This window comes from Oncorhynchus clarkii, unplaced genomic scaffold (genome assembly GCF_045791955.1).
Source record: "Oncorhynchus clarkii lewisi isolate Uvic-CL-2024 unplaced genomic scaffold, UVic_Ocla_1.0 unplaced_contig_9910_pilon_pilon, whole genome shotgun sequence".
In the NCBI taxonomy this organism is placed as follows: domain Eukaryota; kingdom Metazoa; phylum Chordata; class Actinopteri; order Salmoniformes; family Salmonidae; genus Oncorhynchus; species Oncorhynchus clarkii.
In genome coordinates, this window is record NW_027258028.1 from 168,713 (window position 1) to 190,000 (window position 21,288).

General features: G+C 45.2%; 1 protein-coding gene, 1 long non-coding RNA gene and 1 other non-coding gene across 6 annotated transcripts; 1 reads left to right on the forward strand and 2 right to left on the reverse strand.

Moving 5' to 3' along the window:
* Window positions 1-325: 325 nt before the first annotated feature.
* LOC139394575 (family with sequence similarity 114 member A1) lies at window positions 326-17,107 on the reverse strand. 3 transcript variants are annotated; one of them, XM_071142674.1, is made up of 14 exons: window positions 16,935-17,107; window positions 15,747-16,073; window positions 15,581-15,665; window positions 14,222-14,418; window positions 13,942-14,076; window positions 13,379-13,531; window positions 13,068-13,260; window positions 6,571-6,656; window positions 5,194-5,457; window positions 4,918-5,057; window positions 4,157-4,229; window positions 3,965-4,018; window positions 3,568-3,697; window positions 326-462 (listed from the first exon to the last, which is right to left on the reverse strand). In XM_071142674.1, exons 2-13 carry the CDS (start codon window positions 16,071-16,073, stop codon window positions 3,584-3,586), a joined length of 1,821 nt encoding a protein of 606 aa, XP_070998775.1. In that variant the 5' UTR covers window positions 16,935-17,107; the 3' UTR covers window positions 326-462; window positions 3,568-3,583. The 3 variants fall into 3 exon arrangements, with proteins under 3 accessions (XP_070998775.1, XP_070998776.1, XP_070998774.1); XM_071142675.1 differs by lacking the exon at window positions 326-462 and having other exon boundaries at window positions 3,349-3,697; window positions 6,571-6,653; XM_071142673.1 differs by lacking the exon at window positions 326-462 and having other exon boundaries at window positions 3,349-3,697.
* A 545-nt stretch (window positions 17,108-17,652) lies between these two features.
* On the forward strand, window positions 17,653-17,724 carry trnap-agg (transfer RNA proline (anticodon AGG)). The gene has a single exon. It is a non-coding gene; the product is annotated as a tRNA-Pro (tRNA).
* Window positions 17,725-18,794: 1,070 nt separating this feature from the next.
* LOC139394576 (uncharacterized) lies at window positions 18,795-20,902 on the reverse strand. Of its 2 annotated transcripts, none has more exons than XR_011629831.1 (3): window positions 20,348-20,902; window positions 19,540-19,892; window positions 18,795-19,463 (listed from the first exon to the last, which is right to left on the reverse strand). It is a non-coding gene; the product is annotated as an uncharacterized lncRNA (long non-coding RNA). The 2 variants fall into 2 exon arrangements; XR_011629832.1 differs by having other exon boundaries at window positions 19,163-19,463; window positions 19,540-20,119; window positions 20,453-20,902.
* Between the last annotated feature and the right edge of the window lie 386 nt (window positions 20,903-21,288).

The following is a 21,288-nucleotide window of genomic DNA, read 5'->3' on the forward strand; positions in this document are numbered from 1 at the left end:
TGTCTTGATGGTGTCCCTGAATGGTGTCCCCGAATGGTGTCCCTGAATGGTGTCCCCAAATGGTGTCCCTGAATGGTGTCCCTGAATGCTGTCTTGATGGGGGGGTTTACTGCCCTCCTCCTGGGTCCTGGAGATACTCAAAAGACCCCCGCAGGACATTTCTCCCCCGTGGGGTTTTTCCCCCCCCCCCCCCCCCCCCCTCACAAGGACAAAGGCTATTTTAGGATTAGGGAAAATAGGATTTTATATTTGTGTGTGTGTGTGTGTGTGTGTGTGTGTGTGTGTGTGTGTATATATATATAAAGACATGGCTCTGAAACAGTTAAAAGGTTTTAAAAAGGTGATTTTTATTCTTCGTTGTTGTTATTTTTGTGATTAAAGGTTCCGTTGTCAGATTCCATCTCCGTTACCATAGCAGCAGATTAATAAACGATCCAACAACGACTTAATAAACCAGTGGATCTAAAAAACAAATACACACATAGAAATAGAAATATAGAACTTTATAGTTCTGGTCCTTTTTTTGTCTTTGTCCGTTAATGTCAAGGTTAGTTGTTCTACCATTTCAACAAGGTTAGTTGTTCTGCCATTTCAACAAGGTTAGTTGTTCTGCCATTTCAACAAGGTTAGTTGTTCTGCCATTTAAACAAGGTTAGTTGTTCTACCATTTCAACAAGGTTAGTTGTTCTACCATTTCAACAAGGTTAGTTGTTCTGCCATTTCAACAAGGTTAGTTGTTCTGCCATTTCAACAAGGTTAGTTGTTCTACCATTTCAACAAGGTTAGTTGTTCTGCCATTTCAACAAGGTTAGTTGTTCTACCATTTCAACAAGGTTAGTTGTTCTGCCATTTCAACAAGGTTAGTTGTTCTGCCATTTCAACAAGGTTAGTTGTTCTGCCATTTCAACAAGGTTAGTTGTTCTGCCATTTCAACAAGGTTAGTTGTTCTACCATTTCAACAAGGTTAGTTGTTCTACCATTTCAACAAGGTTAGTTGTTCTGCCATTTAAACAAGGTTAGTTGTTCTGCCATTTCAACAAGGTTAGTTGTTCTGCCATTTCAACAAGGTTAGTTGTTCTGCCATTTCAACAAGGTTAGTTGTTCTACCATTTCAACAAGGTTAGTTGTTCTACCATTTCAACAAGGTTAGTTGTTCTGCCATTTAAACAAGGTTAGTTGTTCTACCATTTCAACAAGGTTAGTTGTTCTGCCATTTCAACAAGGTTAGTTGTTCTACCATTTCAACAAGGTTAGTTGTTCTGCCATTTCAACAAGCTTAGTTGTTCTGCCATTTAAACAAGGTTAGTTGTTCTGCCATTTCAACAAGGTTAGTTGTTCTACCATTTCAACAAGGTTAGTTGTTCTGCCATTTAAACAAGGTTAGTTGTTCTGCCATTTCAACAAGGTTAGTTGTTCTACCATTTCAACAAGGTTAGTTGTTCTGCCATTTAAACAAGGTTAGTTGTTCTGCCATTTCAACAAGGTTAGTTGTTCTACCATTTCAACAAGGTTAGTTGTTCTGCCATTTAAACAAGGTTAGTTGTTCTGCCATTTCAACAAGGCTAGTTGTTCTGCCATTTCAACAAGGTTAGTTGTTCTGCCATTTCAACAAGGTTAGTTGTTCTACCATTTCAACAAGGTTAGTTGTTCTACCATTTCAACAAGGCTAGTTGTTCTGCCATTTCAACAAGGTTAGTTGTTCTGCCATTTCAACAAGGTTAGTTGTTCTACCATTTCAACAAGGTTAGTTGTTCTGCCATTTAAACAAGGTTAGTTGTTCTGCCATTTCAACAAGGCTAGTTGTTCTACCATTTCAACAAGGTTAGTTGTTCTACCATTTCAACAAGGTTAGTTGTTCTACCATTTCAACAAGGTTAGTTGTTCTACCATTTCAACAAGGTTAGTTGTTCTGCCATTTCAACAAGGTTAGTTGTTCTGCCATTTCAACAAGGTTAGTTGTTCTGCCATTTCAACAAGGTTAGTTGTTCTGCCATTTCAACAAGGTTAGTTGTTCTACCATTTCAACAAGGTTAGTTGTTCTGCCATTTCAACAAGGTTAGTTGTTCTGCCATTTCAACAAGGTTAGTTGTTCTACCATTTCAACAAGGTTAGTTGTTCTGCCATTTCAACAAGGTTAGTTGTTCTGCCATTTCAACAAGGTTAGTTGTTCTGCCATTTCAACAAGGTTAGTTGTTCTGCCATTTCAACAAGGTTAGTTGTTCTGCCATTTCAACAAGGTTAGTTGTTCTGCCATTTCAACAAGGTTAGTTGTTCTACCATTTCAACAAGGTTAGTTGTTCTGCCATTTAAACAAGGTTAGTTGTTCTACCATTTCAACAAGGTTAGTTGTTCTGCCATTTCAACAAGGTTAGTTGTTCTACCATTTCAACAAGGTTAGTTGTTCTACCATTTCAACAAGGTTAGTTGTTCTGCCATTTCAACAAGGCTAGTTGTTCTGCCATTTCAACAAGGTTAGTTGTTCTACCATTTCAACAAGGTTAAGCAGGGAGCATCAATACCTGCGGCATGTAGCCTAGCGGTTAGCGCGTTGGGCCCAGAGGAACCGAAAGGTCTCTGGTTCGAACACCTGAGCTGACAAAGCAACAAAGATATGAAAAATATGTTGATGTGTCTTTTTGAGAAAAGCACTGAACCCTAATTTGCTTCAGGGACGCCGTGCCACTGTTATCAACACATTACACTGATCTGGTTTAGGTGACACTATGACCGACCCTGTTAAACAACACATTACACTGATCTGATCTGGTTTAGGTGACACTATGACCGACCCTGTTAACAACACATTACACTGATCTGGTCTGGTTTAGGTGACACTATGACCGACCTTGTTAAACAACACATTACACTGATCTGATCTGGTTTAGGTGACACTATGACCGACCCTGTTAACAACACATTACACTGATCTGATCTGGTTTACGTGACACTATGACCGACCTTGTTAAACAACACATTACACTGATCTGATCTGGTTTACGTGACACTATGACCGACCCTGTTAAACAACACATTACACTGATCTGATCTGGTTTACGTGACACTATGACCGACCCTGTTAAACAACACATTACACTGATCTGATCTGGTTTACGTGACACTAAAAACAAACTCTAACAACAAAACTATTTTTTTTGGTTTCGCTTTTTAAAACGATTAGACATAATCTGATACACCGGGTTAAATTAGCCAGTTGACATGAATCATGTTTAGATTTACCTCTGAACAGTAATATATATAAATATGATTAATATATATATATATATATATATGTATATATAATAAAATAATCAATTTGGAGATGCTTAATAGACATGAGTACAAGCTCTTCAATCTGAGAAGTTGTTCCCTACATGAAACTATACTAAGTTACTGCATTACGTGATTAAAGTTTAAAGATATCCTAGTCAGTCTGTTACTATGGCAACCTAGTAGTTGACTTCCGTATCACTGTTTTATATATATATCACATTATCTTCCTGTACATAGTTACATCATTAGGACGGGCTAGTATGCTGACAGCACTTCAGCAGTATGAGGTGTGTTTACTGTGGCTACGACAGGGTTAGGGCTGTGGTTCCGTGCGGGTTCTAGAGCTGTGGGTCTGGATGTGTGACATCTGGAGAACCGGGAGGAGGAGCTGGAAGGCGTTCTGGATGTATGTGGTGCTGTTAGAACCCTGCGGAAAAACGGAACACTGTTAGAACCCTACGGAACAACAGAACGCTGTTAGAACCCTACAGAACACTGTTAGAACAACATAACACTGTTAGAACCCTACAGAACACTGTTAGAACCCTACAGAACACTGTTAGAACCCTACAGAACAACAGAACACTGTTAGAACCCTACAGAACACTGTTAGAACCCTTCAGAACATCAGACTACTGTTAGAACCCTACAGAACACTGTTAGAACCCTACAGAACAACAGTTACATGTCTTACCTCAAGCAGCACACTGTCTACCAAAGGGTTCAACTCTTCTGCTTTTCTCTGAACCTGGAGAAGGGCAGGAAGGGAGTCAGAGAACCAATGGGGGTGATGATCAGCTGATCACCTGACCTTAATGCCATTCCTTTATTGTGTTGGAGATAAAGTCCCAGTACACACACACACACACACACATACACATCTTACCCCAACGGTGAGCAGAGTATCAGAGAACTTCCTGGCAAGACAACCCACCTCCCGACACATGGCACACGTCAACCTGCAACAGTCACAGACATTAACGATGCTCAGAATATACATATGAGTGGAAGGTCATATTCCCCACACACACAGATGCACCCTCCCCCCCCCCCACACAGCCTGGTCTCTAGCAGGTTTCTCCTGTCCCCCCCTCCCCCCTACAGCCTGGTCTCTAACAGGTTTCTCCTGTCCCCCCTCCCCCAACAGACCTGGTGAGTAACCTATTAAAGACCGGGGCGGCAGGTTAGCCTAGTGGTTAGAGCGTTGGACTAGTGACCCTCTAACAGGTTTCTCCTGCCCCCCCCCCCCCTCCCCCCACACAGCCTGGTCTCTAACAGGTTTCTCCTGGTCCTGCCCCCCCCTACAGCCTGGTCTCTAGCAGGTTTCTCCTGGTCCTGCCCCCCTCCCCCCCCCCTCCCCCCCTACAGCCTGGTCTCTAGCAGGTTTCTCCTGGTCCTGCCCCCCCCTACAGCCTGGTCTCTAACAGGTTTCTCCTGGTCCTGCCCCCCCCTACAGCCTGGTCTCTAGCAGGTTTCTCCTGGTCCTGCCCCCCCCTACAGCCTGGTCTCTAGCAGGTTTCTCCTGGTCCTGCCCCCCCCCCCCCCCCCCCCCCCCCCCCCCCCCCCCCCCCCCCCCCCCTACAGCCTGGTCTCTAACAGGTTTCTCCCCCCCCCCCCCCCCCCCCCCCCCCCCCTCCTCCAACAGACCTGGTGAGTATGTGAGCCTGGTCTCTGGCAGGTTTCTCCAGGTCCTGTCCGTGGAGGATCAACTCTGCCACCTTGTGGAGCTGTTCGATACTGCGGGCTGTCACCTCCGCCAGGGAGCCCACTGAACACAGGTACACTGCCTAGACACACACACACACAAGCACACACACAATATATAAACATTAACACACACTACGTGCTTAAAACGAAAAGCGAGGGAAAGAGAACATGAGAGACAGACAGACAGACAGACATCTGTCCAACATCAGATCTCACCTCTACAGACCTGGATCGTCTCTCTTCCTCATTCTCCTTTATCTCCTCCCCCTCTTTCTTCTCCTTTAGCTCCTCCTCCTCTTTCTCCTCCTTTAGCTCCTCCTCTTTCTTCTCCTCCAGCTCCTCCCCCTCTTTCTTCTCTTCTTCTCCCTCTCTTGTTTCAGGTTCTCCTCTTTGCTCCTCCTCCGTCGCCCCCCCGATGGTTTCCGTGACAACGACAGGTTTCTCCACCTCTCTCACCCAATCATGCGCTCTCATCCTGGCCTGGGGATGAATTGACATGACATCACTAAACTTTAACCTAAAATAATGAACTCTAATTCAGTAGATTCAATTAAAACTGTGTGTCTGTTACCTTGTTGAGTTTGTCTGTGGTGACTGTCTGTTACCTTGTTGAGTTTGTCTGTGGTGACAGGGACTGTCTGTTACCTTGTTGAGTTTGTCTGTGGTGACAGGGACTGTCTGTTACCTTGTTGAGTTTGTCTGTGGTGACAGGGACTGTCTGTTACCTTGTTGAGTTTGTCTGTGGTGACAGGGACTGTCTGTTACCTTGTTGAGTTTGTCTGTGGTGACAGGGACTGTCTGTTACCTTGTTGAGTTTGTCTGTGGTGACAGGGACTGTCTGTTACCTTGTTGAGTTTGTCTGTGGTGACAGGGACTGTCTGTTACCTTGTTGAGTTTGTCTGTGGTGACAGGGACTGTCTGTTACCTTGTTGAGTTTGTCTGTGGTGACAGGGACTGTCTGTTACCTTGTTGAGTTTGTCTGTGGTGACAGGGACTGTCTGTTACCTTGTTGAGTTTGTCTGGGGTGACAGGGACTGTCTGTTACCTTGTTGAGTTTGTCTGTGGTGACAGGGACTGTCTGTTACCTTGTTGAGTTTGTCTGTGGTGACAAGGACTGTCTGTTACCTTGTTGAGTTTGTCTGTGGTGACAGGGACTGTCTGTTACCTTGTTGAGTTTGTCTGTGGTGACAGGGACTGTCTGTTACCTTGTTGAGTTTGTCTGTGGTGACAAGGACTGTCTGTTACCTTGTTGAGTTTGTCTGGGGTGACAGGGACTGTCTGTTACCTTGTTGAGTTTGTCTGGGGTGACAGGGACTGTCTGTTACCTTGTTGAGTTTGTCTGTGGTGACAGGGACTGTCTGTTACCTTGTTGAGTTTGTCTGTGGTGACAGGGACTGTCTGTTACCTTGTTGAGTTTGTCTGTGGTGACTGTCTGTTATCTTGTTGAGTTTGTCTGTGGTGACAGGGACTGTCTGTTACCTTGTTGAGTTTGTCTGTGGTGACAGGGACTGTCTGTTACCTTGTTGAGTTTGTCTGTGGTGACTGTCTGTTATCTTGTTGAGTTTGTCTGTGGTGACAGTGACTGTCTGTTACCTTGTTGAGTTTGTCTGGGGTGGCAGCGACGTGAAGCTCAAACAGCAACTCAGTCAGGACACTCACAAACTCCTCCCCATCAGCTGCTGGAAAGAGATTAAACATCAACCAGAGAGAGACAGATTAAATATCAACCAGAGAGAGACAGATTAAATATCAGACCAGAGAGAGACAGATTTAATATCAGACCGGAGAGACAGATTAAACATCAACCGGAGAAAGACAGATTCAATATCAGACCATAGAGAGACAGATTAAATATCAGACCAGAGAGAGACAGATTAAATATCAGACCAGAGAGAGACAGATTAAATATCAGACCAGAGAGAGACAGATTAAACATCAGACCAGAGAGAGACAGATTAAACATCAACCAGAGAGAGACAGATTAAACATCAGACCAGAGAGAGACAGATTAAACATCAACCAGAGAGAGACAGATTAAACATCAGACCATAGAGAGACAGATTAAACATCAGACCAGAGAGAGACAGATTAAATATCAGACCAGAGAGAGACAGATTAAACATCAACCAGAGAGAGACAGATTAAACATCAGACCAGAGAGAGACAGATTAAACATCAACCAGAGAGAGACAGATTAAATATCAACCAGAGAGAGACAGATTAAACATCAGACCATAGAGAGACAGATTAAACATCAGACCAGAGAGAGACAGATTAAATATCAGACCAGAGAGAGACAGATTAAACATCAACCAGAGAGAGACAGATTAAACATCAGACCAGAGAGAGACAGATTAAACATCAACCAGAGAGAGACAGATTAAACATCAGACCAGAGAGAGACAGATTAAACATCAGACCAGAGCGAGACAGATTAAACATCAGACCAGAGAGAGACAGATTAACATCAACCGGAGAGAGACAGATTAAACATCAGACCAGAGCGAGACAGATTAAACATCAGACCAGAGAGAGACAGATTAACATCAACCGGAGAGAGACAGATTAAACATCAACCAGAGAGAGACAGATTAAATATCAGACCAGAGAGAGACAGATTAAACATCAGACCAGAGAGAGACAGATTAAACATCAACCAGAGAGAGACAGATTAAACATCAGACCAGAGAGAGACAGATTAAACATCAACCAGAGAGAGACAGATTAAACATCAGACCAGAGAGAGACAGATTAAACATCAACCGGAGAGAGACAGATTAAACATCAACCATAGAGAGACAGATTAAACATCAACCAGAGAGAGACAGATTAAATATCAGACCAGAGAGAGACAGATTAAACATCAACCAGAGAGAGACAGATTAAATATCAGACCAGAGAGAGACAGATTAAACATCAGACCAGAGAGAGACAGATTAAACATCAACCGGAGAGAGACAGATTAAATATCAGACCAGAGAGAGACAGATTAAACATCAACCGGAGAGAGACAGATTAAACATCAGACCAGAGAGAGACAGATTAAACATCAGACCAGAGAGAGACAGATTAAACATCAGACCAGAGAGAGACAGATTAAACATCAGACCAGAGAGAGACAGATTAAACATCAGACCAGAGAGAGACAGATTAAACATCAGACCAGAGAGAGACAGATTAAACATCAGACCAGAGAGAGACAGATTAAATATCAGACCAGAGAGAGACAGATTAAACATCAACCGGAGAGAGACAGATTAAACATCAGACCAGAGAGAGACAGATTAAACATCAGACCAGAGAGACAGATTAAACATCAGACCAGAGAGAGACAGATTAAACATCAGACCAGAGAGAGACAGATTAAACATCAACCAGAGAGAGACAGATTAAACATCAGACCAGAGAGACTGTTATTAAATGAAGTGCCCTTTTAATATAGACCACATGGAGAATTCAATAAATCCTATTTATTTTTATATGAATTAAAGGCTAAAGTGCCAACATTTTTGGCAGATTTCAACAAACTAAATGCCCGTAGAGACTGCACGGGTTTAGCCGTCTAATTCCACGACTTTGTCGATATCGTGGAAAAATTCTTAGGTTGTAAACGATTTTCGGACATCTTGGCTGGTTCAGTGAGACAGGGTCTAGGTCTGCTGGTTCAGTGTAACAGGGTCTAGGTCTGCTGGTTCAGTGAGTCAGGGTCTAGGTCTGCTGGTTCAGTGAGTCAGGGTCTAGGTCTGCTGGTTCAGTGTGACAGGGTCTAGGTCTGCTGGTTCAGTGAGACAGGGTCTAGGTCTGCTGGTTCAGTGAGTCAGGGTCTAGGTCTGCTGGTTCAGTGAGACAGGGTCTAGGTCTGCTGGTTCAGTGAGACAGGGTCTAGGTCTGCTGGTTCAGTACCACTACGTCTTGGCTGGTTCAGTGAGACAGGGTCTAGGTCTGCTGGTTCAGTGAGACAGGGTCTAGGTCTGCTGGTTCAGTACCACTACGTCTTGGCTGGTTCAGTGAGACAGGGTCTAGGTCTGCTGGTTCAGTGAGACAGGGTCTAGGTCTGCTGGTTCAGTACCACTACGTCTTGGCTGGTTCAGTGAGACAGGGTCTAGGTCTGCTGGTTCAGTGAGACAGGGTCTAGGTCTGCTGGTTCAGTACCACTACGTCTTGGCTGGTTCAGTGAGACAGGGTCTAGGTCTGCTGGTTCAGTGAGACAGGGTCTAGGTCTGCTGGTTCAGTACCACTACGTCTTGGCTGGTTCAGTGAGACAGGGTCTAGGTCTGCTGGTTCAGTGAGACAGGGTCTAGGTCTGCTGGTTCAGTACCACTACGTCTTGGCTGGTTCAGTGAGACAGGGTCTAGGTCTGCTGGTTCAGTGAGACAGGGTCTAGGTCTGCTGGTTCAGTACCACTACGTCTTGGCTGGTTCAGTGAGACAGGGTCTAGGTCTGCTGGTTCAGTACCACTACGTCTTGGTCGTAGGCTCTGTCAGTGTCAGAAACGTTGATCCTTTATCGCAATGGTCACCAACCTTTTCTGAGTAAAGGTCACAATTATAAAACAGTTCTGTACCAATGAGGTTTGTGCCGTAAACTACAGAACCAATACTTTACCGCCACATATTGGCTTTGCTTGAATTGCCCTGCCAATGTTGTTCTTCTCGGACCATTTTTATAAACTATATTTTTCAGAAGAAACGTTGAACAACTAATAGTCAAATCACAGTGTAAGAACAGGTGCTCACCCTGTCTCACTGTCACCCTGTCACCCTGTCACCCTGTCTCCCTGTCTCACTGTCACCCTGTCACCCTGTCTCCCTGTCACCCTGTCTCCCTGTCACCCTGTCACCCTGTCTCACTGTCACCCTGTCTCACTGTCACCCTGTCTCCCTGTCACCCTGTCTCACTGTCACCCTGTCTCACTGTCACCCTGTCTCACTGTCACCCTGTCTCACTGTCTCCCTGTCACCCTGTCTCCCTGTCACCCTGTCTCCCTGTCACCCTGTCTCACTGTCTCCCTGTCACCCTGTTACCCTGTCTCCCTGTCACCCTGTTACCCTGTCACCCTGTCTCACTGTCACCCTGTCTCACAGTCTCCCTGTCACCCTGTCTCCCTGTTACCCTGTCACCCTGTTACCCTGTCACCCTGTCTCACTGTCACCCTGTCACCCTGTCTCCCTGTCTCCCTGTCACCCTGTCTCCCTGTCACCCTGTTACCCTGTCACCCTGTCACCCTGTCTCCCTGTCACCCTGTCTCACTGTCACCCTGTCACCCTGTCTCACTGTCTCACTGTCACCCTGTCTCCCTGTCTCCCTGTCTCACTGTCTCACTGTCACCCTGTCTCACTGTCACCCTGTCTCACTGTTACCCTGTCACCCTGTCACCCTGTCTCACTGTCACCCTGTCACCCTGTCACCCTGTCTCACTGTTCTAGTCTTTAAGGCCATTTCCTGTTGCTTTGGTTAGAAACGGTTTAAACTGAGCTGTGGTTAAGGACCCAGCTGTGTTTATCAGTGGTTAAGGACCCAGCTGTGTTTATCAGTGGTTAAGGACCCAGCTGTGTTTATCAGTGGTTAAGGACCCAGCTGTGTTTATCAGTGGTTAAGGACCCAGCTGTGTTTATCAGGAGTTAAGGACCCAGCTGTGTTTATCAGTGGTTAAGGACCCAGCTGTGTTTATCAGCGGTTAAGGACCCAGCTGTGTTTATCAGGAGTTAAGGACCCAGCTGTGTTTATCAGGAGTTAAGGACCCAGCTGTGTTTATCAGGAGTTAAGGACCCAGCTGTGTTTTATCAGTGGTTAAGGACCCAGCTGTGTTTTATCAGTGGTTAAGGACCCAGCTGTGTTTATCAGTGGTTAAGGACCCAGCTGTGTTTATCAGGAGTTAAGGACCCAGCTGTGTTTATCAGTGGTTAAGGACCCAGCTGTGTTTATCAGTGGTTAAGGACCCAGCTGTGTTTATCAGGAGTTAAGGACCCGGCTGTGTTTATCAGGAGTTAAGGACCCAGCTGTGTTTATCAGTGGTTAAGGACCCAGCTGTGTTTATCAGTGGTTAAGGACCCAGCTGTGTTTATCAGTATTTAAGGACCCAGCTGTGTTTATCAGGAGTTAAGAACCCAGCTGTGTTTATCAGGAGTTAAGGACCCAGCTGTGTTTATCAGGAGTTAAGGACCCAGCTGTGTTTATCAGTATTTAAGGACCCAGCTGTGTTTATCAGGAGTTAAGGACCCAGCTGTGTTTATCAGTATTTAAGGACCCAGCTGTGTTTATCAGTGGTTAAGGACCCAGCTGTGATTATCAGGAGTTAAGGACCCAGCTGTGTTTATCAGTGGTTAAGGACCCAGCTGTGTTTATCAGGAGTTAAGGACCCAGCTGTGTTTATCAGTGGTTAAGGACCCAGCTGTGTTTATCAGTAGTTAAGGACCCAGCTGTGTTTATCAGTAGTTAAGGACCCAGCTGTGTTTATCAGGAGTTAAGGACCCAGCTGTGTTTATCAGGAGTTAAGGACCCAGCTGTGTTTATCAGTGGTTAAGGACCCAGCTGTGTTTATCAGTATTTAAGGACCCAGCTGTGTTTATCAGTATTTAAGGACCCAGCTGTGTGTCAGTATTTAAGGACCCAGCTGTGTTTATCAGTGGTTAAGGACCCAGCTGTGTTTATCAGTGGTTAAGGACCCAGCTGTGTTTATCAGGAGTTAAGGACCCAGCTGTGTTTATCAGGAGTTAAGGACCCAGCTGTGTTTATCAGGAGTTAAGGACCCAGCTGTGTTTATCAGGAGTTAAGGACCCAGCTGTGTTTATCAGTGGTTAAGGACCCAGCTGTGTTTATCAGTAGTTAAGGACCCAGCTGTGTTTATCAGTGGTTAAGGATCCAGCTGTGTTTATCAGTATTTAAGGACCCAGCTGTGTTTATCAGGAGTTAAGGACCCAGCTGTGTTTATCAGGAGTTAAGGACCCAGCTGTGTTTATCAGGAGTTAAGGACCCAGCTGTGTTTATCAGTATTTAAGGACCCAGCTGTGTTTATCAGGAGTTAAGGACCCAGCTGTGTTTATCAGTATTTAAGGACCCAGCTGTGTTTATCAGGAGTTAAGGACCCAGCTGTGTTTATCAGGAGTTAAGGACCCAGCTGTGTTTATCAGGAGTTAAGGACCCAGCTGTGTTTATCAGGAGTTAAGGACCCAGCTGTGTTTTATCAGGAGTTAAGGATCCAGCTGTGTTTATCAGGAGTTAAGGACCCAGCTGTGTTTATCAGGAGTTAAGGACCCAGCTGTGTTTATCAGTATTTAAGGACCCAGCTGTGTTTATCAGGAGTTAAGGACCCAGCTGTGTTTATCAGTGGTTAAGGACCCAGCTGTGTTTATCAGGAGTTAAGGACCCAGCTGTGTTTATCAGGAGTTAAGGACCCAGCTGTGTTTATCAGGAGTTAAGGACCCAGCTGTGTTTATCAGGAGTTAAGGACCCAGCTGTGTTTATCAGTGGTTAAGGACCCAGCTGTGTTTATCAGTATTTAAGGACCCAGCTGTGTTTATCAGTATTTAAGGACCCAGCTGTGTTTATCAGGAGTTAAGGACCCAGCTGTGTTTATCAGGAGTTAAGGACCCAGCTGTGTTTATCAGGAGTTAAGGACCCAGCTGTGTTTATCAGTGGTTAAGGACCCAGCTGTGTTTATCAGGAGTTAAGAACCCAGCTGTGTTTATCAGTGGTTAAGGACCCAGCTGTGTTTATCAGGAGTTAAGGACCCAGCTGTGTTAATCAGTATTTAAGGACCCAGCTGTGTTTATCAGCGGTTAAGGATCCAGCTGTGTTTATCAGGAGTTAAGGACCCAGCTGTGTTTATCAGTGGTTAAGGACCCAGCTGTGTTTATCAGGAGTTAAGGACCCAGCTGTGTTTATCAGTGGTTAAGGACCCAGCTGTGTTTATCAGTGGTTAGGGACCCAGCTGTGTTTATCAGTAGTTAAGGACCCAGCTGTGTTAATCAGTATTTAAGGACCCAGCTGTGTTTATCAGGAGTTAAGGACCCAGCTGTGTTTATCAGTGGTTAAGGACCCAGCTGTGTTTATCAGGAGTTAAGGAACACTGTTTGGTCTTTGTAACTCACACAGAGGAGTAGAACACTGGGGACTTAGATCACCCCTATCCACTGTCTCCTCTCCCTCCTTCTTCTCCTCGCCCTCTCCCTCCTCCTCCTCCTCCTCTCCCGTGTGGCTGACGAAGATGTCCTTGATGGCGATCAGTTCTTTCTTTATCTCCTCCTGATCCTCCTCTTCCAGGGAGGAGAGGAACGACTGAACCTGAGAGGGGGGAGGAGTGTGAAGAGGAGACAGAGGAGTTGGGTTACTTGTATCCGTGTGTATATCTGTGTGTGTATATCTGTGTTTGTGCTCGTGTGTGTGTGTGGGTGTGTTTTACCTTAGCCTCACTCTCATTGGCCAGTATCTCCAGAGCCTCTAGGTGTGATAGGCCCTGGTAGTCATCAAACAGGATTCCGTAGTGAGCTGTGGGCTCACTGATTGGCTGGCAGCTGAGACGAGCCCTCTCCTTCTCTTTGGCATCCTTCAGCATCTGACCAATCCCAACACAGAGATACAACACCTCAGCCAATCACAACACAGAGATACAACGCCTCAACCAATCACAACACAGAGAAACAACGCCTCAGCCAATCACAACACAGAAATACAACAACACAGCCAATCACAACACAGAGATACAACGCCTCAACCAACCAGAACACAGATACAGAACAACACAGCCAATCAACAGAGAGATAATGTGGTCATTTTCATCACTTTAAAAACTGAAACCTTATTTTCACCATTGCCCACAGAGCATGTGTATCTGTGTGTGTGTGTGTGTGTGTGTGTGTGTGTGTGTGTGTGTGTGTGTGTGTGTGTGTGTGTGTGTGTGTGTGTGTGTGTGTGTGTGTGTGTGTGTGTATGTGTGTGTGTGTGTGTGTGTGTGTGTGTACCTACCTGGCTGAGTGAGACAGTCCTCTGCATTAGTATCTTGGTCTTCCTGAAACCAGGGTCAGTCTCTGCCAGGACCGTCATGGTTCTCTTACCGATGAACTCTAAGGCATCGAGACCTCCACTGATCACTGATTTACCCTGGTGGGGAGGGACGGGGTCACGACAATGTTATCTGTTATCAATTACACTGATCGCACGTGTGTGTGTGTCTGTGTGTGTCTGTGTCTGTGTCTGTGTGTGTGTGTGTGTGTGTGTGTGTGTGTGTGTGTGTGTGTATACTCACAGCGTGTGTGATGGTAGACAGTACTCCTCTGCTTGGTGGTGGAGTGGTGACCAGGGCTGACTGAGGACAGCTATCCTCCTCTTCCTCTCCTCCCTCCTTCCTCTCCTCCTCCCACCCCTCTCGCGCCTCCTCTCCTACTGAGGTCCTGTGAAGACGCAGAGCTCCGGCCTTCTCCTTTACTGAAGTTAGACTGTTACCTAGAGAGAGATGGGGGAGAGATGGGGGAGAGACAGACAGACAGACAGACAGACAGACAGACAGACAGACAGACAGACAGACAGAGAGAGAGAGAGAGAGAGGCAGAGAGAGAGACAGAGAGAGGGACAGAGAGAGGCAGAGAGAGAGACAGAGAGAGAGACAGAGAGACAGAGAGAGAGAGACAGAGACAGAGAGAGACAGAGACAGAGAGAGACAGAGACAGAGAGAGGCAGAGAGAGAGAGAGAGAGACAGAGAGACAGAGAGAGAGAGAGACAGAGAGACAGAGAGAGAGAGAGAGAGACAGAGAGAGAGAGAGAGAGAGAGAGAGACAGAGAGAGAGAGACAGAGAGACAGAGAGAGAGAGAGAGAGAGACAGAGAGAGAGAGACAGAGAGACAGAGAGAGAGACAGAGAGAGAGAGAGAGAGACAGAGAGAGAGAGAGAGAGAGATGGGGGACGGAGAGAGAGAGAGACAGAGAGAGAGAGAGAGAGAGAGGCAGAGAGAGAGAGACAGAGGGAGAGAGAGAGAGAGACAGAGAGAGAGAGACAGACAGACAGACAGACAGGCAGACAGAGAGAGAGAGAGGCAGAGAGAGAGAGACAGAGAGAGAGAGAGAGACAGAGAGAGAGAGACAGACAGACAGACAGACAGACAGACAGACAGACAGACAGACAGACAGAGAGAGAGAGAGAGAGAGGCAGAGAGAGAGACAGAGAGAGGGACAGAAAGAGGCAGAGAGAGATGGGGGAGAGAGAGAGGCCGAGAGAGACAGAGACAGAGATAGACAGATAAGTATTGCTGTGTTCACAGGGGAACAATGGTTGTAAAGAGTGACATCACTAAACACATTTGGAACACAACCCCTATTAACTAATAAAAGGTTGGTTCAGACATCAACCCCTATTAACTAATAAAAGGTTGGTTCAGACATCAACCCCTATTAACTAATAAAAGGTTGGTTCAGACATCAACCCCTATTAACTAATCTAAGGTTGGTTCATTAGACATCAACCCCTATTAACTATATAAAAGGTTGGTTCAGACATCATTTGTGGGGCATAAATGTGTGTGTGTGTGTGTGTGTGTGTGTGTGTGTGTGTGTGTGTGTGTGTGTGTGTGTGTGTGTGTGTGTGTGTGTGTGTGTGTGTGTGGAGACTTACCCACAGTAGACGTGGCACTGGTCAGTAGAGACTTCCCCCAGGAGCCCCATCCACCCCAACCTTTCCCCTTGACCTGAAGAGAGTCCTACACACACACACACAATAACGTCACCACAACGACAACAACATGACATCACTATGACGACAGCCAATCAGCCAATCATACCTCTTCCTCCCCCTCGGCAGCAGCGGTCTCCGCCTCCAGGCTCACCAATTGGCCACACTCAGTCACCTGATCCTCCACGCCGCCGCCGCCCCCTGATTGGTCAATAGGAGCCTCATCTCTGTCGTCCCTGGTCACGTCCTCTCCTGCCACCTGGTTGGCTGGCTCAGAGACCTCGGAACCCTCTGTGGCCAACGAGGGCTGGGGGATGGGTGTGGGAGGCGGGAGAGCTGTGTGTGTGTCTTCTCCTGGGGGGTTGGCGTCGGTGTGGGAGGGGTCAGAGAGAGGAGCGGGGGGGAATATGGGAGGGTTGGAGTCAGACATGTTCATCTGGAGAGAGAGAAGGGGGGAGGAGAGAGAGAGAGAAAGAGAGAGAGAGAGAGAGGGGGGAGGTTTATTTTTAATAGTGACTGATTTATCCCAGTAAAATCTGTGGTGTTTTCATTAGGAACCAAACGGGGCGGGACCTACCTGAAGTTGTCCAATAGAAACTAATTACAAAAACGCAACTGTTTGGACTAAATGACCACACCCCCAGTATTGCTGAACATTGACGTTTAACATTCAACTGAATGAGCCAGTGAAGATGAGAGAAGCAGAAACACAAGCTGTACTGTCTTCCCCGGTGCGTTCAACAGGAGGCAACGTTTCGTTACGTTCAAGATAGACATATACTATGTAGAACAAACTCTTGCCATTGTAGAATCGCGTCGGCTCTATTCATTAGAATTGCCATCTGCAATTGTTCCCGAAACGTTTTCCAAATGAACATGGCACCGCGACAGTTAGTTGTAAATTCCAATGGTTTTATTACCGCCATCTAGCGGTCACGTCATATCAACGCGACGACCACAGCACTGTTTTCCTTTGGCTTTGACACAGCCAAGCAGAGTGACAGCAAATCTTTCAGTCTCAAAAAAAACATTAATAAATAACTATAATTTGAAATAAAAGTTAAGACACACGTATATCATGTATACTGCGATATGTTTGTGACATATAACAAATAAATAACACAAATCATTCACCAGGTTTCACTTTTTACAAACACAGATTCTGAAACTATGTCAGTAGCAGGTTACTGTCACTAAGAGGGAAATAGAAAACCCTAATTCAATTACCACGCGGTTCGGTTCGGTTCGGTTCGGTTTGGTATGGTATGTATGTATGGTAAATGACTGTGCATCTCACCGGTTAGTCTCGCTGCTGACAACTCTCTCCGCTAGACGCGCTCCTTCCGCCCCGCCACGTAGACAGGGATGCGCGTGTCGTCCGTCGGTGCCTGTGGGAGGTGACGTCACCCCCCGGGAGCGCGTCAGAGAGGGAAGAGTTCGGGAGCGAGAGGTCCAACTCGGCGGAAAAACGTGTCTCCCTCCAGCAGGTGGCGTTTTAGTCGTTGTTTCACCCATCAGGCAAGTCGTTTTTTCTGTGTGGACGTCAATAAGAGTGTCGAATTTAATCAACAACGACAAAACAAAATGGTTGATTTGCTACGTGACGTTTCTTTTTTTAATTATATAATGTAAGTTTCGTAATGCTTTAAGTTGTTACGAATGTACCGGTATAAGTAGGACACGTTTACATCCCGGCAACTTTGAGAATAAACACTTTATATAACGGAGTTGTCTAGAGACGGTAAAGCATATTCATGATATGAGGCTAGGGCGTCTCTCAATTCAAAATCATTTCAATTCAAGGGGCATTATTGTCATGGGAAACATATGTTAAACATTGTCAAAGCAAGTGAAGTAGATAATAAACAAAAGTGATATAAGCAATAAAAATTAACAGTAAACATTACCCTCACAAAATAATAAAGACAATTCCAATACCTAAGTTCCCAGATAGTTTGAACGCACTGATCATAGCTCACATAAAAGCGCTTGATTTCTGCAACACGTCATGCCGCGGCTCGTTGGTCTAGGGGTATGATTCTCGCTTAGGGTGCGAGAGGTCCCGGGTTCAAATCCCGGACGAGCCCTCGTTTTCGAAAGTGCCTATTTTTGTGTTAGTTTATTGTCACAGTGTCAATGAGATGTCGTGAAAAATGTATGTTGTCAAAATGATATAACCATCTAGTGTCACTACATAACACCAGCACACTCCCTTACGTCTCTTAACACAATGCAGTTCGAAAAGATATAAGCTATTTACCAAATAGACTAAAGTAAAAAATTATAAAACATTATTGTTATTTTATTGTGTTTCTTTTTATAATTATTTTACGTTAGTTTATTTGGTAAATATTTTCTTAACTCTTCTCGAACTGCGCTGTTGGTTTAAGGGCTTGTCAGTAAACATTTCACGGTAAAGTTCAACAAGTCTTGTTGTATTCGGCGCATGTGACTAATAAAGTTCGATTTGATTTGAAAACGTATCACGTTCCACTGCCTACATTATCTACATAATATATATCCAATATATATATATATTTTTTAAACGCGTCGTATCTCTTAATGTCTAAATGCAGAAAAAAAAGGGGAGAAACACACCGATATGAAACGTGTATCAATATATATGTTTATTGTGATTCGGATATTTGTGTTTGTAAAACATGACGCAACATTTGCTGTACAGAATAATGAGTTCACAGTTTGATATAGAAGGGTCAGAAGGCACACACTCCCATTTGAATGGACAACCCCGCATAGAATACAAGATAGAGTTGAATACAGATTCACAACCTTATATATAAAAAAAAAAATGTTTTATATAATTCATTGATTTAAAAAAAAAAAAAAAACATAAAATTATTTATCATCATGCTTTATAAAATACCTTTAATTGCCCATTTCAGTCTAATAATCATTTATAAAATATATTACAACAATTCATCATCATATTACATCTGCATAGTTAAAAAACCAAACGCAAACCAAACGTGTGTGTATATAATCCTGCTATTAAATGAAAAAACAGATTACATTAATCCCAAAACAGTGATATTGGGTCAGTCTGATGTTTCCCTCTCCTCAGGGTTAAAGGTTAAGGACTGTGGGATGGTAAAACTGACCCCAGATCTGTGACTGTTTCCCTCTCCTCAGGGTTAAGGACTGTGGGATGGTAAACTGACCCTAGATCTGTGACTGTTTCCCCTCTCCTCAGGGTTAAAGGTTAAGGACTGTGGGATGGTAAAACTGACCACAGATCTGTGACTGTTTCCCTCTCCTCAGGGTAATGGTTAAGGACTGTGGGATGGTAAAACTGATCCCAGATCTGTGACTTGTAACTTGAACTGAGTTTAATAATGTGTCAATCAATACATCAACGCATCATTCAACCAACCAACAAATGATTGATGGAATAATGAATGGATTTGAATGAGAATGTGCTGGTTGTCTGGTTCTGTGAATGGTTTTAAAGTGCTCTCTAGTTTTCTTTACTCTGCAGGCTCACTAGTCTCCACTAGACTCTCTGGTCTCCTCTGGTCCCCTCTAGTCCCCTCTAGTCCCCTCTAGTCCCCTCTGGTCTCCCCTGGTCTCCTCTAGTCTCCTCTGGCCTCCTCTAGCCTCCTCTAGTCTCCTCTAGTCTCACTATATAGACTATGTACAATACAGTCTGGCCACCAGAATGTAACTTTCATGAGCAGTAAGTTTATATAGCTGCGTTTACACAGGCAGCCCAATTCTGATCTTTCGCCCAATTATTGGCCAAAGAGCAGATCTGATTGGTCAAAAGACGAATTAGTGGGGGGAAAAATATCAGAATTGAGAATCAAACCTGCCAAGGTGGCCACCCATTGGGGTTTGAGTCTTGTTGTTGTTGTTGAGTTTTGTAAAGCAGGAAGTCACCAAACCTGCCAAGATGGCCACCCATTGGGGTTTGAGTCTTGTTGTTGTTGTTGAGTTTTGTAAAGCAGGAAGTCACCCTGCTTCCTGCCGTATATGATGATGTCATATCGCCGAGTCCACTTTCAACCGGCTCAATGGAAGTATTTTACTTACAGAACAACAACAACAACAACAACAACAACAACAATTATAATAAGAATAAAAAATAATCAAACAGAATAATGATCATGATAATGCCCCAGGATAATAAAAAGAGTTTGTTTCACATTTCTAGAATCAAAGACAACAAGCCTTTGCCTTGTAATGGTTGGGAACCCCCACAGCCGTTCCACCCCCTCTACCAGAGCCTGCTGTTGACCTGTGGTTAGGAACCCCCACAGCCGTTCCACCCCTCTACCAGAGCCTGCTGTTGACCTGTGGTTAGGAACCCCCACAGCCGTTCTACCCCCTCTACCAGAGCCTGCTGTTGACCTGTGGTTAGGAACCCCCACAGCCGTTCCACCCCCTCTACCAGAGCCTGCTGTTGACCTGTGGTTAGGAACCCCCACAGCCGTTCCACCCCCTCTACCAGAGCCTGCTGTTGACCTGTGGTTAGGAACCCCCACAGCCGTTCCACCCCCTCTACCAGAGCCCGCTGTTGACCTGTGGTTAGGAAGCCCCACAGCCCTTCCACCCCCTCTACCAGAGCCCGCTGTTGACCTGTGGTTGGGAACCCCCATAGCCCTTCCACCCCCTCTACCAGAGCCCGCTGTTGACCTGTGGTTGGGAACCCCCACAGCCGTTCCACCCCCTCTACCAGAGCCTGCTGTTGACCTGTGGTTAGGAACCCCCACAGCCCTTCTACCAGATCCTGCTGTTGACCTGTGGTTGGGAACCCCCACAACCCTTCTACCCCCTCTACCAGAGCCTGCTGTTGACCTGTGACTCCACTCATGTGACTAGAGTCAGTACAGGCTGTTGAGCTGTGTGTGTGTGTGTGTGTCCACTGAGTACTGAGCAGCAGGTAGTCCCCTCCGTCCAGCAGAGGGAGCCACTCAGTCCACGTTGACTCTAATCTCAGGTCAGCCGTTAACAAACGTTTCTCTCCCTCTCTCTCTCTCTATATATATATATGGTGAAACATCTGTCTAATCGTTGTATCTGTGGTGCTGTATCCATAATGTATTCATAGAGGTACAAAGGAACTCTCTGGAAGGATTAGAACCCGTTTTTTGTAATTTTTTTAGCATGGACATCGAGGACTTCCACCATTTTAAAGTAGTCAAACTGGGTAGGGAATCCTTATGGGGTTTGAGAGCGATCCGCCTTATGAGCAAATGTCTTCTTCTTCTTCAAATAGGTTGTTACGGTTTGTTAATGGCATGGAGCCATATCACCGCCATCTAGTGGCCACAATAAACGTAAGACTAAATGTGGTTCAGGACTCCGGCACTGCAGATGGCGCTAAAATCACAAATATCTGCTCTAAAAAATATATATATATATATATATATATTCAAAAAATGTATCACTTTAAAATGGCGATCATTGGCGCTGCCCATGCCGTCACAGACGTCGTACAAAGTTGAGTCCTCGTTCTAGCTCTATGGTTAAGACCTCTGTCTATCTCTATGGTTAAGACCTCTGTCTATCTCTATGGTTAAGACCTCTGTCTATCTCTATGGTTAAGACCTCTGTCTATCTCTATGGTTAAGACCTCTGTCTATCTCTATGGTTAAGACCTCTGTCTATCTCTATGGTTAAGACCTCTGTCT

Bases quoted from the DNA above. Each gene is read 5' to 3' on its own strand.
- LOC139394575 (XM_071142674.1), bottom strand. From the start codon at position 16,073: ATGAACATGTCTGACTCCAACCCTCCCATATTCCCCCCCGCTCCTCTC. The intron at 4,019-4,156 runs GTAAGATGTGTA...GCCCTTCTCCAG, and splicing joins ATACTCTGCTCACCGTTGGG to GTTCAGAGAAAAGCAGAAGA. The intron at 3,698-3,964 runs GTAAGACATGTA...GTTTTTCCGCAG, and splicing joins TAGACAGTGTGCTGCTTGAG to GGTTCTAACAGCACCACATA.